Source organism: Manacus candei, unplaced genomic scaffold, assembly GCF_025592945.1.
Source record: "Manacus candei isolate 608988 ecotype Guabito, Panama unplaced genomic scaffold, ASM2559294v1 h1tg000056l, whole genome shotgun sequence".
In the NCBI taxonomy this organism is placed as follows: Eukaryota; Metazoa; Chordata; class Aves; order Passeriformes; family Pipridae; genus Manacus; species Manacus candei.
The window spans coordinates 1,933,246-1,952,025 of record NW_026138104.1 but is presented as its reverse complement, the minus strand read 5'-3'; the positions used below and the strand labels follow the sequence as shown (position 1 = coordinate 1,952,025).

The following is an 18,780-nucleotide window of genomic DNA, read 5'->3' as shown; positions in this document are numbered from 1 at the left end:
TTGCTGCTTAGAAGCATCACTTACAAGGCAACGCTTACAAATCTCTTTATGTTGACATACCTGTGAGCAGTGACTGTTTCATCTTATCCAAAATCACAGTTGTTTCAGTGCTGCCCTCTCCTCCTGTTGATTGATAGCCACATATTGCGAATTTCTGCATTGTGTGTGTTAAAAATTACGTGGAAGAAGGATGATTTTTATAGTGTTTGTGGTATGCATTAAAATAGTGTTTGGATCCTTGCCTGAACTACCAAGTGCCCCTGCCTTAAAAATGGTTGGCATTTAGGTAATAGAAGACCCCTAGTTCATTTGGCCTGACTTCTATGCTTGAGAGAATGTATAAATATTGTAGATGGTTTGAGTACTCCAAGGCACAGAACTTGTTTGTAGCTGGCTCTTAAACACTATAGCAGCAATTGTGCTGGAATATTATTAAAGAAATGGATTGGAAAACCAGTTAGACAAAAAAATGTGAGTCACATACGGTTCATTTAAGAAGTTATTTCCATCAAACTCCCTGTTACTGGACCTGATGTTACTTTTAAAATCAGAATAATCTATTTCTTAGCTCCAAGTTCTGTGTTAAATTGGTCTTGATAAATATTCTACCTTGCACTGGAAGTTTCAGATTTTGTTAGCTGGTTTTAATATTCATCTGTACAGTTCCTTAGCTGCCTCTATCTCATCTAAAACTAGAGGCGAATAAGAACACACATTTAGAAGGATGTGGCTAATTTTCTTATATTCATGAGAGAATATTCCTTTGATTTGCTATGTTGCAAAGTTGAGGACCTTATTTCTAGATTTAAATTGATTCAAGAATGAATGTCTGTTTTTGATCCACGGGCTCCCTCTCCTGGTCTGGGAGGTGCTTGGCACCAGGAGCCTGATCAATGCAGAAGGTAAGTGGAAGTTATTTGTGTATTGATTTAGGGACGTGATGTTGACGGTGTCTCTTAACTTCTTCCATGTTTAATGACCGAACTGTGCTCTCTCTAATAGCAGTAATGAAATTAACATTATGATGAATGAGGGTTGCAGCGTCAGGTTTATCTTATTCAAATGCCAATTCAGACATATCACACGGACAGAAAGCAATGTGCTACAAACAGTATTTACAAATAAAACCAGTGAGTTTGCACATAGAAATAACTTCGCGAACATATACTCTCTAGATGCACTGATACTTCATCTTTGTTTCTGTGACACCTTTGTATTAATATTCTTAGATTATAAACATATTAGTATTGTAAATTGCTTGAAAAAAATTTAGAGTTTAGAGTCATAAAGCACACCTCATAGGTAAAAATTTTATCTATTTTAGAGGTCACTTAGTTTTGCCTCAAGTTTTAAAGTCCATTTCTAAATTTACGAAGTAAATTTGTGGCAGAGTTGAAGAAGAATTTTTTGTGTTTTACCTTCCCAGTCTTGCTTCTAAGAATTCTTTTCAGCTTGAATTTATCAACATGAACAAATGTTTGCATAGCTTAAGAAGTGAAACAAGTTCTAGAATGTTCCTTTCTCTAATATTGTTAATTCATATGTATATTGCAGCTGACATAGTTTTTAAAAAAAAAATCTCTTCAACTCCAGTCATTTCGAGTAGATGCTGTTTTTCACATTTTTGGACCAAAGACCATCATGATAATTTTGGGCTTGCTTTATGCTGAAGTAAGTGACCACAGAATGTCACAGGGATTCAAGATTTATGCAGAAGACCTGCAGTGCAAGTAGGGGCAGGGCTGGGACTGGCTTTTGTACATTGATGACAATGCAAAACAAGCATCAGACTGATGTGAATAGCTTTCACTTTAGAAAATCAGGCCCTTTTATTCCAGGGCCTGAGTTTATAACAAATATTCAAAGAAGTTTCTAGCATTTTCATTCATGTTCAAAATTGAGTGTAAATTCTGAAAAGAAAGATCTTACTAGTGAAATATCAAATCCCAGAGCTCATTCAGAAATTTTTTGCTAGAAGTGCTAATTTAGGTGTTCCTCTTGGCTTAAGCAAGCATTGACAGTTATGTGTTATGAAGCAAAACCAGATTTGGGAGAACTATTGTAGCAATTCTCTCAACTTACTTATTATTTGTTCCAAAGACAGGGTGAACTTTTCATGTGAGCAGAGGATATAAGACATATATGAGAAGTGTTAAGTATTTTGCTGCTGTGGGTTGGTCTGACTAACATTACAAGAAGGAAGACAGTAGAAGTGAATAGAAACAATGCATAACATATGAGTCAATAAAGTCTGTATCTCCTGAGAATTTCCTGGTTTTATGCATACTATAGGCACTTTAAAATGACAACTGTTTGCTGTGCATTTTTGTTACGCCACACTCTTGATTATTCCCTTCACCATCTTGTAAATCTTCTGTCCTGGCATCTATTAGTTATCTGTTCACCTTATTTAGGTTTATAGGGATTGAAATTATTTCTGAACTAAGTTATCTAGCCTCTGTAACACCAGTGCTCTGAGATAGCTTGATACTTATCTATTGGTTAAATAGGCAATCTGACAGGAACACAGCACTCCTGTCTAGTTTACTGACTTACTTTACTGCACTGGTACATTGAAACTATTATGATATTTTAACATTTTGTACCATACTCCTCATCCCCCAACTATGGAGCCTGTTTAAAGTTTAGACTGTAAGGTACATTGAGCATACAATGAGAAGTAGCTTTCTATAGTGCTATGACTTGTTAGGTCTTTTCCATTAAAGCAAAGTGTGGTTTTTTTCTTCTTTTGTGCACAGGTACTTGGAACACCAAATGAAGATACGTGGCCTGGAGTCCACTCTTTACCCCATTTTAAACCAGGTAGGCTGAAGTACCAACTTCATCCAAATTCTCTCCCTGGAAATATAGAACAGAGATAGCTGCATCCCTGCCCACAAGCTTCAAAATGACTTGGTGTGCAGTGCGTGAACAATAATGCACTTCTGTTGCTGCTTTTTATTGTGCTCAGGGTGTGTGTGGGGGGTTCTTTTGTTTAATTTCTTTTCCTTCTTTTTAATTTTCTTCTGTTTATTACAGTATGAGCCCTGACCTGCTTGCATTCCTCAGCCACCGAGTATCGTTCCTTTCAGATTGCTAGTAGGGTGATTCCGAGTCAGTATTACTCTCCTTGCAGAGCACACCAAACTTTGACAAACACTAAAGGAAACCAAAGAGTAGAGAAAAGACATTGTGAAAGCTGAAGTGATTAACTAGATCATCTCTTAGCACCTTTCTGCAAAGGTTCAATTTTTTAATACATGTTATATTTGAAGTTGTCATATTCTACAACCATCCTTGAGAAGCCATTTCACCATCTGATACCTTTTTGTGAGAGGGAACAGTTTGTTCCCTAGAAACTAGATGGATGTGGTCAGCTTCATTATGCTATATATGTATGCATGTTTATAAATGTAATATACATAGTATTGTGAATTTTTGAGTGGGGATCCTAGAAATTCATTTTTAAACACAGCAAAGCAGGTCAATGAGTAGGAGATGTGTTGGCTCTTGGGGGATGGTAAAATACTGGAATTGGTTGTCTGGAAGAGGTTTGCCATCTTCCTTCTGTTCAAACCCTGACAGGACAGGACCTGAACAGCCTGAACTTGTTGGACCTGCTGTGAGTGGGTTTGGACTAAATGGTAAAGAGAAGGTTACTAGATGCTCTTGGATGAAGGACTTAAGTGGCTCACAGTATATTTTGCTAGGATGAGTCATCTATTTATAACCATATGACTGAAGTCTGGAAATAAGTAACAGAAATTGACCCAGGAATCCACTTTCAGATATTTTTGCCCTTGCAGACCTAAGGTCTCTCAGTAAACTCTTGGTTCTCCTTTTTTGTGATGATAGTCCCTTCAGCTTTAGTGATAAACTGTGACAATCTCTATCATCCTACGTCTTTTAAACCTAATTTTCAAGTTATCTCATAGGTCAGCCATAAAGAAAAACATTCCATTTTCATTTCAGCCTGTCATACATCAGATCTGCAGAATCATAGTAGCTTTTTTTGGGCAGCAAAGAGGCAGGAGATAAGGCAGAGGAGCTGTAAAGGACAAAGGGATCTAGGTAGCTCTCAAGAGACAGAGAGAAACAAATACATTGTAGGGTTTACCCTGACAGGAAGACAAAGCCTGGAGAAACAGGAATGCAGACAGCCTTCTTGCACTTTGTTTTCAGTCTCTGTCCTAGACTTACTGCTGTTTAGTGAAATCACACTTTAGTGAACTCTAGTGAATTAGTAGAAACTTCTTTAACAAGTACAGTTTTTCACTGAAATACTAAAAATACTACAGTGTTCTTCCCTAAAACAGCTTTTATGTTTCCTCTTCCTAATACTAATTAAAAGGTGAGCATATACACAGGATCCTTACAGAAATATAGTGGTCTGTAGCAGCAGTCCAAAGACATTGGTTTTAGCAAGAATACTGAAGAGAAGAAAATCTGGAGGTGTCAGTGAGTGCTGTTTGGGTTGGTTTGTTTTTATTCTTCTGTGTGATACAGCAAAGTTTTGAACAGTAGATGGCAGCCAAGAAATTTCCTGGTTTGATTTTTCAGTTTGGTTTCTGAGTGTATTAAGGAAGATGGGTTTATTACCACAGAAGAATATCAGGAAATAAATCCACTCTAGGTACTTCATTAAATCTAATTTTTATACAGGTATTGTGTTAGACTTGCTCTTATTTTCTCCATCCCAGACTATGGATTTTTTCAGTTATGAATACATAATATTTATACAAATGCAACGGGGGGGGGCAAGAAGAAAGATGCCTCCAAGACAGAAAGTGGTCACTCAGTATTTTCACCATTTCTGCATGGTGTGGTCTTTGTTCTCTCGGATCCTTTCCACATCTATGAAGTATGTACATTTGTAAGTTACTATTATTATTCTTGCTGGCAACTATTTACTCGTTCTAGGGCCTGTTAATGCAAAGTGCTGAGCTCCTTAATTCTCTTGCACTGTAGAGGTCTGAGAGCATTCAAAAAATAAAATCCCTCTTCTGTACAAATACAGTGTTCTTTACTCCCTTTGGAGTAAAGGGAGTATTTCTGTACACATACTGTGTTCTTTACTCCCTATATCCTTGATGACCTTGGTAAAAGGATTTTTTGTTTGTTTTATGGTTCCTCATTTGCTGATTTTAGAAACTACAGCAATAGAAAGCATCATCTAATTGGACAACCAAAACTGGCTCACATACCCCAAAATGGAGTAGTTAGATTTGATCCTGGTAAGGTATGGAATGGTTAGAGCAGCAAAACACACCACCTCTGGTATCATACTGGTATACCAGGTATGCGTTGGACAAAAATCTCTAACCTATGGGCTAGGCTGGAATTAAAACTATTTGCTCAGGCCATTAAGGTCGTTGGAGATGTTTGGTCATGGATACTGGATTCTCTGTTGCTTCTTAAAAATATGCCTTCCTTCGTGCCATTCTGTGCACAAAAGCTTTCTAGCTATGGCAAGGCTGCATTATCCCCTTCCACAGATGCTCAACCAAATATGCTGCCCTCCCTGATGGTCTGAAATTGTTGTTACACTTTAACTTTCATAACTGACTTCTTTGGAGAAAAAATGGAGATTAAAGCTTTAATAATACACTTAAGATGACTTAATCTTTTCCTTTTCTTAGCCGAACAATGCAGGAAGGACCCTGACATTTCTTTCCAAGTCTGAAACAATTCCATTATTCTTCAGGATTTGTGAAATGGCTGTTTAAATATAAGTGATATGGGATTAAGTAACTCTTGCGTTTTGCATGTGTTTGTGAATTTAAGACTGATAGCTGCTAACAGTAAGTGTGATAAATTGAGAAGTGCAGAGAGCACTGGTGATGAGGATATCGACATCCACTCAGGTAAGGCTTTGGTGCTATAAACTGAGTTGTGTAAGTATAAACCAAAAGGATTTGAGCAGAAAGTATCAGTGAAAAATAGTATAGTTTAAAAAATGCTAGGCACATTAAATGTCTGTGGAGTTGGAAAGACTATTGAGAGTAGAAACAAAATTTCATTGTATTTCTTGTTTGTATACAGACTTCAATAACTAATTTTCATGCTGTGATTTGATAGGGCATGGTCTTGTGCTGTGTAGAGCTAATCACAGTTTGTGAGGAGGAACATGTCTGAAAAACATGGCATTAGTCTCATCTCTACTACAGTGAACAAGGGCCTGATTATTATGGAAAGCAACCAGTGCATAAACAATGATGATCTCTGACATCTTAATATGCAGGAACATTGCTGAGCTTGAATAAGAAATGTGTTCCTAAGGCTAACTGTGGGTGGATCTATGTCATCTAAACCCCTAACAGACTATAATATTGAAAATAAAATGGTCATAATTTTGTTTGCTATTTAAAAAGTCAGAAAACAACTTGTATTTTATCTTCCCGCTTTGAGATTTCTGATTACTTTCTATGTAACAAATATTCCAAATATTATGGAAGATATTCAAAGGTAAAAGTTGACCTGGTCTTTAAGCTTTTTCTGGGCCTCCGCCTTGGTCCTCTCAGCTTGTACCTGTGCACACCGGCACATGTACACACATGTCCTGCTTAGTAAATTACTTAAGGATAGTCTAAATGATGCATCTGAAAGTTCTGAAATACTTCAGAAATGTTTCGGTAACTTTGGGTTACCTCTGTGATTCACTTTGATACTGTTAAGGATGCTATAATCTTGAGAGGGTCTTCAGGTACTCAGGTGTCACCAAAGAAACCCAGCAATTCTGGATCAGTCTGAAAGTAAATTATTTGCCTCAAATAGGAAAAAAGTTTGAGGAAATTATGAAAAAGTGTTAGTTGCTGTTTCAAGAAAATCTTGACTTTTCATCTGGAATAGAAACCCCACGTTACTGGGCAGAGACACTGCAAATGATGAACATGACCACCTGACACAGGACTGGAAGAATATGTTTTCACTATTTATTCTTTTGTTACAATACTTTCAGAAATGTGTAAATTTGCTGCACTAAAGCAGATCCAACCACCAATCATATCACTGGATCTGTATCTCGAAGAAAAAAATTTGTGGTCATTTGCTATGTCTTATCTGTATGAGTAGAGATGAAGCAGTATTCCAAAACAAGCTGCTTCCTTACCTGCCTTGTGTCCAAGTCTTCCTGATTTTTGTGTGTTGTTAAATCTCCCATTTTTCTTAGTCTGTAGTCTTGCCAACTTTTCATCTGCAGTGATTTGTCCTGGATTCAGAGTCCTACCCAAATAAGTGAGCAAGATAAGTCTTTGGATCAACATCTATGCTTAAGTCAAGTTTTCACTTTTCCTACATTCTCAGTTACTGTTTGGGACTGATGTTGTGTAACCTCCATCCTGGGAAGTTAAATAGAATTTATCAGAAGGTACTGTCAGTGAGTAAAGTGGGAGAAGGTAAGATATGGTCACAACAGAAGATAAATTAAATGACCATGGCCATGAAGAGATGGTGATGATCAAGGAGAACTTGTTAGGATTGTGGAGAAAACATGAGAATGCTATGTCATGTGCATCAGTTCCTTACAATACTGTTTTTAGGTGAAAGAAGGTTAAATATTTAATCTTGGGCTGATGGTGTAGGAGCCTGAACCTCACAATGCTCAACAGACAATCGGATACAATAGAGAGTAATATACCTGAAAGGTGCCTTTATGGGGCAATGAAAGCAACTGCTGAGCAATGATTTTTAAAAGAGAATCCCTAAAGTAAGAGTCTCTCCTTAAGAAGAAAGGAAAATACAAAAAGAAACAGCGAGAAAACAGTTTTCATGGGAAATACTGTATAAGACAGAATTTGCCAGAGACTGACAGGTACTTGATGGATTTATTAAAAAAATCACAAGTCTATGACTGACAAAACCACTGTAGAACTGGTATTTTGACTCAGGAATTCTACTTTGCTTCTCAGATGATCAATAAATATAGATTTGGTTTAGAAATATGATCTGCCTACTTACATCTTAACAGCTGATTGATAGCAAGTTGTTTTCAAAGGACTTAGTCTTCATTTAGAGTAGGGTTGGGCCGTGAGACTAAACTCCTTTGGCACAAACACACGAACATACTGTATATGAGAACATATGGCTTTTCAAACTTGCATAGCAGTTTTTCCTATAGAGTTTCACCAAAGCCTGTCAACAATTTATTATACGCTGAATCAGTATCTTGTTTATTTACATCTACACTGATGCCAGCAAATGTTCTCAGGTGATGTGGGAGTCTGCTGTTAAACTGTTAGAGCAGCCTCTGGCCTACCTTACCTCATGACAATTAGCACTTACCAATAATTAATTCCTGGGCATGTTTAGGGAGTTAATGTAGGCCAGGGACTGTTCTCCATAAGAAGGAAGTTCCCATCTCTTATATTGGAGGATGGAAGTGTGCTGCAGTAGTACTACAGGACAGTGATGGTGTCTCAGCCAGACAGCAGTCTCGAGCACATTTAAATTACTGATATAGATGTAGTCTTCAAAAATTCGAGTATTTGAGGAAAGGAGAGGGACCTGTAAAGGAGAATTAATTTCAAATTTCTCCCCCTTTTTTTTTGCCAAAACTAAATTGTATTGTTTGGTGTTTTCTCAAGTTTGTGGTATCCACAACCTAAGAGAAGTAGAATTGTCTTTGTTTTCACCATTTAAAAAAATTATATTAACCTGAAAAGTTAAAGTAACCTATTACATATGCAGGGAAGCCAGTGCGAGCACTGCTGAAAGGCAGAACCATCTAATGTAGAAGTCCAGTGCGTCAGACAATGCTAGCTATTAAAATTACATTTTCTACTTGTGCTCAGTAAGAAGTTTAGAAAACAGCATCTATCCTTCCTCTTTACATAACCTGTGCACTTCTAAAGCAGGTGCTTTTGGAAGGGAGAAGAAGAGAGGGGATGGGATGGGATGGGATGGGATGGGATGGGATGGGATGGGATGGGATGGGATGGGATGGGATGGGATGGGATGGGATGGGATGGGATGGGATGGGATGGGATGGAGAGGGGGGAGCTGAAGTAATTTTTCTCAAGGCCTTTGACATACAAAGCCCCAAAGTTTAGCTCGTGTGTATGTAAAACTGCAGTTGTGAACAAACTTCAGTGAAAACTCTAATTTCACGTTAGTGCTGCAAATATTATAGTGCTTGAAAATTTGCTTGTCAACATGGATGCTTGTCTTTGTATCTTTACTAACATAATTTAAATATTTTTAGCATTGAATCTTTAATAAAAATAGCATATGAGTCTTACATATCACAATACAGTGTTAGTCACATTAGACTTAATTTAAATGTAAAGAAAACCCTTTTAAAGAAATAATGAATTAGACTTTTCAAAATATTAATTATGGTGATGTTTCAATATTTGCATTTAAGCTAATCACATTTGGTTTTAAATAGAGAAGAACATTAATCAAGGAATGCATATTAGCCATCATGTTTTGATTAACAACATAAAAAATGCCTTGAAGTCAAACTGCATTTTAAGTTCTTTGGTTTAGTCTAGAAGCTGATTATCAATAGCGCTAAAAAGAAGCTAAAAATCAAAATGTATTCTGCCTCTAATTCCTTATGTAGCTTTTCTTGCCTGTCCTAGGTCCTTTCAAGGCAAATGTGGCAAAGGTATAATAGTTCATGTGTTTTTCTGACTGATAAAGGAGAAAAAACCCTCATCTTGTTTTATGTTACTTAAAATGCAAGTGCTATTTTTTCAATTCTCACAGCAGACCAGTATTCCTGCAGTGGTCTGCTAATAAGCTCACTAGTGAGTTCTGCTGAAATTCGCTTCTGTTTGAACCTGCCCTTGATGCTGGGCTGTCAGATGGAGCGTGTTTATGAGGCAGATAATGATGTTTGCAGTGGAGAACATGTAAGTATATATGTGGGCTCACAAGTGAGTATGCATATGTATTAATGTTGCTGTAGAGTGGTTGTCTAAAGGAAATAAGAAACAGACAGAAAGAAATACTGTTGTTTCTAAGACCACTTAATACAGTGTACTGGATGAGCTCTCTGGCCAGGTTTTTTTTTTCGTCTAGGCCTTCAAAGTGGCTAGAATTTGGGAGCATTTGTTTTTAAGAACATAATTTTTTTGATGCATCGGGTTTGTCAAATCAACCAACTTGAGAAATTTCCTCCTCTTCCTCTGGTTGCTCATTTCTGCTTCCATTTTGCTGTTGTTGTTCTAATAGCTTTGCTATTGTTTGTGGGGCACAGTCCTAAAATCTTCCTAGGCACATGAGGCATTGAGTTAGCTGTGCTGCAAGGTCTGAAGCAAAGAACAGCTCAGATCCATGTACTGCCAGAGCATTTGTGTAACTGCACCACCCAGCATCAGTGAGTGGGTTGTGTGTTGTGCTGAGCAGAACTGTGAGTCTTGGTTCTGAGACTGAACTTCTGAGGCTGTGGATGTAATATGTTAGACTAGTCCTTTTGTATACTCCTCTAACATCCTAAAAGGCACACTACAGGAAGATGTTGCTACTTCTTTCCAGTAAAGAATATGAATACTGTATGTTTGCTCTTGTTTCTGCAGTCCTGTATAGGGATCTCTTTACCCTGCATTTGCTTATGAACATGCCACTTAGTCAAGATTTGGCTAATTTGGTTTTCTATGAAGCAAATGATAAACACTTTTAGGTGCTGTGGGATTTAAACAAAACTAAAAATTTCTTTTTTCTTTTGTCTCACATAAGCAAAAAATCACCTTTGACTAGTGAAATACAACACCCATGTCAAAAGCCAGCTCTGTAACAGTGAGACATGGTTCTAGTGAGGATGATTGTATATTTGGGATTAAAATGCAGAGGATGAAATTTTGTTTCCTGAATTTGTTCCCAAAAGATTAGCAAATATTTAAGTGCTTACATAAAGGAAATTAAAATCATACTTTTTACTTTAAATTTCAGATGAGCTTACTGTGTTGATATTCCAGTGTTTTTATTAATAATAAACACATTTAATAAAAATAACCTAAAAGTATTTGAACTCTAGTATATATACTCACAATTTGGAACTATAAAAATTCAAAATACATCTGAGATCAAATCCTGATCTGTAAACATAAAGTTTTTCAGTTTCTTAAATATCAGCCTCATGAGAATGAGCAGCTGCCTCAGCAAAATAGCGTGCCCTGTGTTCTTGACAGTGGCTTGTGAGTTCTGGAGGATGGCTGTGTGGGTGGTGATGATGTGAATGTCTGCATTAAACTCTTGCATCTGCCTGTTTGCTTTTCAGTTCTGAGGGAGAGGCATTAAGTGTTTGCTGTACAGGTTTTCTTCCACAAGGTTGGACCGAGATTTGGATCGCCAGTAGTGTTGCCTCTCATAATGTACATCAGGCAAAGATTTCTTTTGGGGGGAACATTCATGGTAATTGTGCAGTATTCCCAGGATCTCACATTACAGTCAAGATCTACTGACTGATATTACTGTTCTTTATTATCAAATCAATGGGAGCATCTGAAAAACAAATACCATATGCTTGAATGTATCATAAAATGTGATTTCTTGCAGTTGGTCACAGTCAGATATGTAAAGCTTTAGATTTGGGTTTATTAAATCCATCGAGCACTAAAGGACGGAAGCATTCATACAGGTATGTGGGAGCCGTTCACTCCGAAAAGTGACTCAGAAGCCAACTTGGGGATGTAATTCTGAGATTGAATTCCAGTTCTGTCATTAATTGAACAAATGCAGGACATGCTCAGATAAAAGTTGAGAAGATAAGTTACTTCCTTTTTTGCCTATGTTAGGTAGGACTGCAAGATTGGTGTTTTTAGGTATGTAATACTGTGCTTTCACAGTTCAGGACCTAAAAAACTGGTCCATGATGGAGGAGTTCAAGGACAAGATTATTGTAGCTGCTCTGTTCTGGCAACTCTGGAACAAAAATCTGCTGGGTTTTTTATTCTCTAAAGGATGAATTCAGGAAAATACTAAGAACTGGCATGTACACAAGGCTGGGCTTAGTTAACACAGTAGTCCCATCTAACTGTACTGTCCATGAAAGTTAACAGGACTCTGGTTGGAGCTATGACCACAAAATAATGTACGAAAACATGAGCTGTATTTCATCAATGTGTGGCTTCTTTCTGTACCAAGTATTTTAAGTACAGAGCCTCTAATCTGGTCAGAGTAGAGAGGAAAGAGTTGACACCACTAGTTAGGAGAAGCATGATCTGCAGTCACACAGCATGTTCATAGAGTTTGGAATTAAGAACTATGGATTAACATGTACCCCTCTATAGACAGGGTTTCTTCCTCTCCATGTCTTCCCCCTAGTTTTCCCTCTCCTTGCCTGATAAATGCAGGTAGAAGATGTTACTCTCATTACTTAAGAAGATGTTTAGACGAGAGCCGTAGACACTGAAGAATGAAGATCCCTTTGAGCTGTTTGTTCGTTTTACTCATGCCTGTCCCTTATAGCATTTACATAACTGGTTCCAGTATCACTTTTTCAGTAAAATCTCATCTGGCATAGCAATAGTTTTTCAGATTTTTTGCAGAACTGAAACAAACCTTTTGACATTATGGTCAAAAGGCAGTTTAGCCAACTGGGTGACTCGGGGGTTTTCCTCCCACAGTAAAAATAGCTTAAACTGATTCAAGTAAATCTCTGATAGTCCAGTCAAGGAAATACATTGTATATGATACTTCTCAAATGTTTTCAGTGGATGTAACTCTGTTGAAGTCAATTTGAGCCAACTCAGTATCTGACCAAAACATATTGCAGAATGACAGATAAAATCAAAATCTTTCTGTCTCCAGGTCTAGATTAGCTTTTCAGCAGTGCTTCAAGTCAGTTCAATTCTCTTTTCGCCCAGCATTTTTCTGCACCAAAACAGATTAATCTGCAAATTTGCAGTTTATTAGCTGAATGTGTATTTCAGACTTCTTGTTACATGGCACTGTCTAGCTGCATCTTATTTTTCAGCCCTTTGTCATAAATAAATGGACAGTTGTGGTTGGACTACTTACCTATGATGTATAGAAAGTCTATGTTTTTATAGTTTTTATGGATAAGTATCCATTTGCATATACACTTTTAACTCCCATTTGCAAACTAAAATTAAAAAATTAGCTTAGCTCCTGCTGAGGCCTCTGCAACTTGGCTGTTAATCTCACCAGAGCTCAGACTTTTCCTCTGGAGAGCAGAATTAGTAAAAAACTGGGACAATTTGAATTGTACTGTTCTTCTCCCTTGTAAGTTTGGATCATGCTCTCAATGCCAGTACAATCGTTGAACTACTTACAACAGAACGTGTGTTTCAGTACTGAGCTTTTATTTGTACTATTGGATATTAAAACATAATAAGAGGCAGTGATTCCAGTGGCATTTTACCTATACTGAGCCATGGCTATATCTAATAATGATCCTGACTACTTTGTCCACTTGATTTAAAGACCTGCCTCAGGGTACTGGCACCTCTGCAGTAGATGCATTGCATGCCATGTATAATAGAGATAAAAAGAAATTGGTACTTCCTATAATTTTAACCTGGATGCCTCAGGTGTGTAAGTTATTTTGTTGTAATGTGTGCACACATAAAATTGTAAGGAAATATCTTCACTTGCTCCTCTCAGTAAGAACATACGCAGTGACTTCTTGTTTTCCCCTCTTTAACCATTATGGTCTGCATTCATTGTGGTATCAAGACTTAAGAGAAAATACACAATGGTTTAAATTGTTTTTCCTTTTTATAGTACCCAAGCTTCTAAGTGCCTGGGATTGACTTTATCAGTAATTGGAAAGTACTGTAGAGTTTCTAATTTACAAAATTTAGGATAATGTTAGAGAAGTCAGCTAATGGTCACCTACAGTCAAATATTTTCCAAATGTAGAAACTTTGTTGGTAATAAAAGCAAAATGAAACAAAAACCCCACAAAAAACTTTTCAGATTTTTGTTTTATGCACTCATCTTTGTCTAAAAGCCTTTAGCAGTATGACTATGTAGTTAGCATTTGGTGTTATTTGCTAAGAAAGTTATTTGAGTAAATTTAGATACAACATTACATAAGTGATATTTATAATTCATATTGGTGCTGGAACTATTTGTAGTCATGTAGCTTTGACTTTCCAGTACACTTGTCACACATATCTAAAAGAGAGTGATATAATTTCTTTAACTGCATCATTATGGTTAAAGCAACAAAATTTGTAAGCTTGAAGTGGCCCTCAGACACAGTTTACAGGTCTGCTGCTTACCAAAAGCTTCCAGTAGTGACGTCAATGAGAGTTGAAGCTTCTGCATTTGTTTTTTTTAACTAAAGAGAAAAAAAGAGAAAGAAGTAGGTATAAGAAAGAAAATCAAAGCATCTACATTGATATTAGGATTTTGCATGTGCCTTGGTTTTGGCACCTTCAGAACTGACTGTGTATGAAGTGTACATGACAGCTTTAAAACTCAGATAAGCAAAGTACAGAAATACAGGAATTTGAACACAACCCCTTCCAAGTTACATTTACAGCTGTTTTTCACAATAAGACACATACATAGCTATGTGCATATATATATAAAAAATATTGCTGCAACTGTACAGTGGGTCTATTAAATGTCATGCTCGTAGATGAAGAGAAAGCAAAATTTTATATGTATATATATTTTTTTTTATTTTATTTTTTTTAGTTTATGGAGTATTTTGTAAGTTTAGGACTCCTTCACAGCAATTAATGCAACCACACTAGGGTAGTTGGTGATAGTGAGTACCAGTTTACATAGTAGAATTTCAGTGCAAGGAGTCTTTATGGAAAATGTTATTATATTCTCCAGCTGAATTTGAATGAACACAACTGCATTTGTTTCTTCCCGAGAGGCATTTAATTCCTGTTGCAAAGGTTAATGAAGTACTGCTCATCATTTCTGCAGCAGCTCTCATAGCATCTTCCTCTTCCAGCTAGAGTCCTACTGCAGATCAAGCATCTTCTTGGATATGAGAGGGAAAGTACTTACATCTAAACTTAAGAACTTGATGTTTGAGCAAATAAGCTGTCATTTTACTTGTTACTTCTGCTCATTATCTGTACGTATTCTTTAGAAAATGGACTCTCATGTGGCCATCATGTTCTTTGTGTCTCTGTGTGTCACACAGACCCACACTTACTCCTGTGCCGTCTGAGAAGCATAAAAACATGACAGCGAGGTCATAGAGAATTGTATTTGCCATGAAGAAAAATAAAAAACCATACTAGATTTCAGGCTTCTTTTTTTCCCCTAGCAGTCAAAAACTACTTCAGAAATAATTGTAAAAATTTACATTTCTGGTGATGCCACAGTAAATGAGCTTTACGTCATGCTGGTTTGATTTGTTTTAACGAGTTAGGGTCTTTTTTGGGTTTTGGGGTTTTTTTCTCCCTGTTTGTTTGGCAGTTGCTCGTAGGTTAGTTTTCTTCCTTTGTCTTAGGACTTCATCTACAGTAGACATATAGAAATGATGAAATGATGAAAATTGATAGTAAATAAATATTTTTAAAAACTAAATCCTGGTTTTAGTGTAAGTAATTGAATGTGCCTCTTCTTTTTCTTACAGAACGGTTTACACAGTATGGCCCTAAAAACCTTAGACAAGCCTGGAATAAGTAAGTATTTTTTTTTAATTGCATTTTTGACTCTTCAAGGATACGATTCATGACAAGTTGAAGTTATCATAGCTAACTTAAAATGGCTCTATTCTTTTCAAATAAAACAGATTTGTATTGCCAATTACCTGTAAATAGGGAGAAACTGCATAGCATTGTATTTTCTTCTTGGGGATGTTAGTTGACAAGTGTATTGAGCTCATGGAGAGATGCTGTGTTATTGCTTTGGGGTTTCAGTTTTGAATCTTTTTTTCTCTGTTCATCTATAACAATTAAGAAACTTTTAAAGAATATATTGCTAATCAACTTTTGAGTGTTGTTTCCACATAATCATGCCCTGTCGCCAGCTCCATCTGGTCATACTATGTTATATCTTAATTATCATGAATGAAAAAAGGTAATGTGAATTCACCATGCTTTTTTTTTTTTTCTTTCAATGTTTCCTTATTTTTTCACATTTACATTAGATGGGCATTGATACACAGGTTTTATGTTCAAAATAAAGATAAACCAGGGATGCCTATCCAATCATCTGTATAAAGGTTACTACTAGAAAATTTCTCAGTATATGTAGAATTTTGTAAACAGGATATTTGGACCTCACTGTCTTGAACAACTAACATCTTTTATATTTTGAGAAAGCATACAGAGTTTGAGTTGGATGAGCAGGATGACAGCTATATCAACAATTTGTCATGCCAGAAAAATTGTTAGAAATTTTCTACTCTCTTTTGACCAAAATTTTTTGCAAAAAGGCTAAACCTTTGCTGCACCAGCATTGCTGTTTTCTTTCTGGTTCTAATTCAAAATTTTATTTTTGCCTCTAACTGGCTGTCTTGTTGGTAGTCTACCAGGGAGTTCAAGAGATGAATCAGCAGTAAACTAAAAGATCTCCAAATTCACCACTGAAATTGAAGATACAAAATGTTTTGGTGAAGGAGCTTCCTTGCTATAAAGAAAGAAATTTATTGATATGAGTAGAAATCCAAATCCTTTTTCTATATATTAACTTATTAGCAATGAAGTGTGTCTACAAATGCAAAATCCATAGCATGGTCATTTGTACAAGGTGTGTTTAGGTTTATACTCACTTTGCCATTCTGTTATTTTTTCTCTATCTGCTCCTTCCCAAATCAATTCTGACTGAAACACAAAGGTATTTTTCATTTAAAAAAAACCCCAATGACTTTTGAAATTGTGGTTGACTGAACAAGGAGAAATCTCTTAAGGTAGCAAGATTATTGTTAAAATTAGGTGTTAGTTGTTGGATGTGATACCATTGATGTTCATCCTTTTGAGTCTAAACTTGTATTTCTGCAGTGCCAGGGATCTTTCATGACCTTGTACCTCACTTTGCAGTACTACTGGATCCTCCATGGTTAGCAGTAACTTCCTAATTCCTGCAATGAGGCATAAAGCTGACACTGACTTCAGTGCAGGCCTTCACAAAGGTTAAGTGTCACTGGCTTGCATTAATTGACTTTTAACAGTCTATAGAAAAGTTCCTGGCTTGTGCAGTTCAGAATAGGAGCCTAATTTGGTGGGTTTGTGGGTAAATCCATCTCCGATTTACTGTAGATGGAGCAACAGGAAGATTAACTTCACTTATATTTGGCTTTTGTGAATATCTCTAAACATTTTGCCAGTTGTTGTGATCCTTGCAGGCATCTTACAATGTTTGACTCTACCTCAATCTTACTGCTTGGAATAATGCAATTTCCTGAAAGTCACAACTTTCCTTTTAAAAATGAAGTCACTATAATTGTCTGTATTCTGTCCCTTAACAATCAACAAACTTGCAAGTTCATTTTTAATTTGAAAGTAGTTAATGAAATCCAAAACCTTGGAAGAAGCAATTATATTACAACATAGGCAATTAGATCTAGATTGGGAAAGGACAAGGAAACTAATATTGATGTGAATGTGTTTCCTTGGGGGCATATATTTGCATAAGTAATGCGAATAGATACTGGCATGCTATTCTATCCATCCTGCAGGCCTGGACTGAGCATTTCTATGTTTTACCAGCAGTTAAACTGTTAAAATATACAGTTATGTATTAATAAGTACAATAATGGGTTTGAATTTGAAAAGTTGCTGTCTTGTATTTCCTTCAAGAACATTACAGGAAATTTCTGTTTTCATATAATAGATTAAAAAAAAAAGAAAAACAACCAGTTTGCTTAAAACAAAGTCTCGGTTACTCAGATTTCCTAATTGACACAAGTTGTGATCACATCACAGGCTGACTCAAATAAAACCATAGTTTCTTAAATTCTAAGAAACCTCTTCAAAAATATTTATACATTTTCTATGCTCTGTGCATAAAGGATTTCCAATTTTTCAGCATAAATGAAGGGATTGAAAGACTGAAAGCAATGACAATACGTTGAGTTTAGTGCTTCATTTGTGTAGTTCTACTATAATAGGAAATATTCAGTGCCTCAAAATTACTTATGATTTACATTTGAAATGTAAAGGATTTTCTCTTTTTCTAGTGTAAATCTTTATCTGTATGCTGTATTAGAGCGCTGTTGCTTGCACAGCTGTGGTTAAGGATGCATAAACATTTCTGTTTAAGACATCGTATTCCCAAGAGTTTATAATTCAGCTGTAAAACTTAACACATGGATAGACCGATTCATTCTAGAAATTTTCTTTCTTTCTTATGGTGTTTCAAAAAGCAGCAATCTCTTAAAAAAAAATCCTTTTTAGCTTCCTGATTTAATTTGTTGAAGATTGTTGATGACACAAAATATGTTTCATTTAGAATTGTTTTAAGGGTAGTTGGCAATAAACATGAGACCCTTGTGGAGAAAAACATACAGCCTTTTATTTTTAAATATGTATTGGTTTTGTTACAGAGTTACTTCCTCTCAACATCTTAGTACCTTAGAAAGACATACCTTTTTTGGAAGGATTTATGTGTATGCTTAAGATGTTCTTGAGGTGAAGTCCTGTTACTGCAATTTATAGGGGAGGGGTTGAGATAGAAAGAAATTTAAGAATTTTTCACACAGAAATTGCCATAGGAACTGTACCACAGAGCACAACATTGAACTTCATGCTCCCAGACTGGAAGAGTACATCTTTAATTTTCTAAACACAATGAAACTTTCACTATCTACTGTTTCATCTTTCAGGCACAGGCTGGCCCTTTATCTTGTTTATATATATATATATATATATATATATGTGTGTTTTGAGTTCCTGGCAT

At 36.2% G+C, this 18,780-nt stretch overlaps 1 protein-coding gene across 3 annotated transcripts in view; it reads left to right on the top strand.

Annotated features, from left to right (window-relative positions):
• The window catches only part of CDK14 (cyclin dependent kinase 14), a 313,070-nt gene that overhangs the window by 211,140 nt on the left and 83,150 nt on the right, over positions 1–18,780 (top strand). For all 3 annotated transcript variants that reach the window (XM_051802182.1, XM_051802184.1, XM_051802183.1), the window contains 2 exons: positions 2,760–2,823; positions 15,515–15,563. In XM_051802182.1, coding sequence (XP_051658142.1) covers positions 2,760–2,823; positions 15,515–15,563 — 113 coding nt within the window. The remainder of the gene's footprint in view (positions 1–2,759; positions 2,824–15,514; positions 15,564–18,780) is intronic.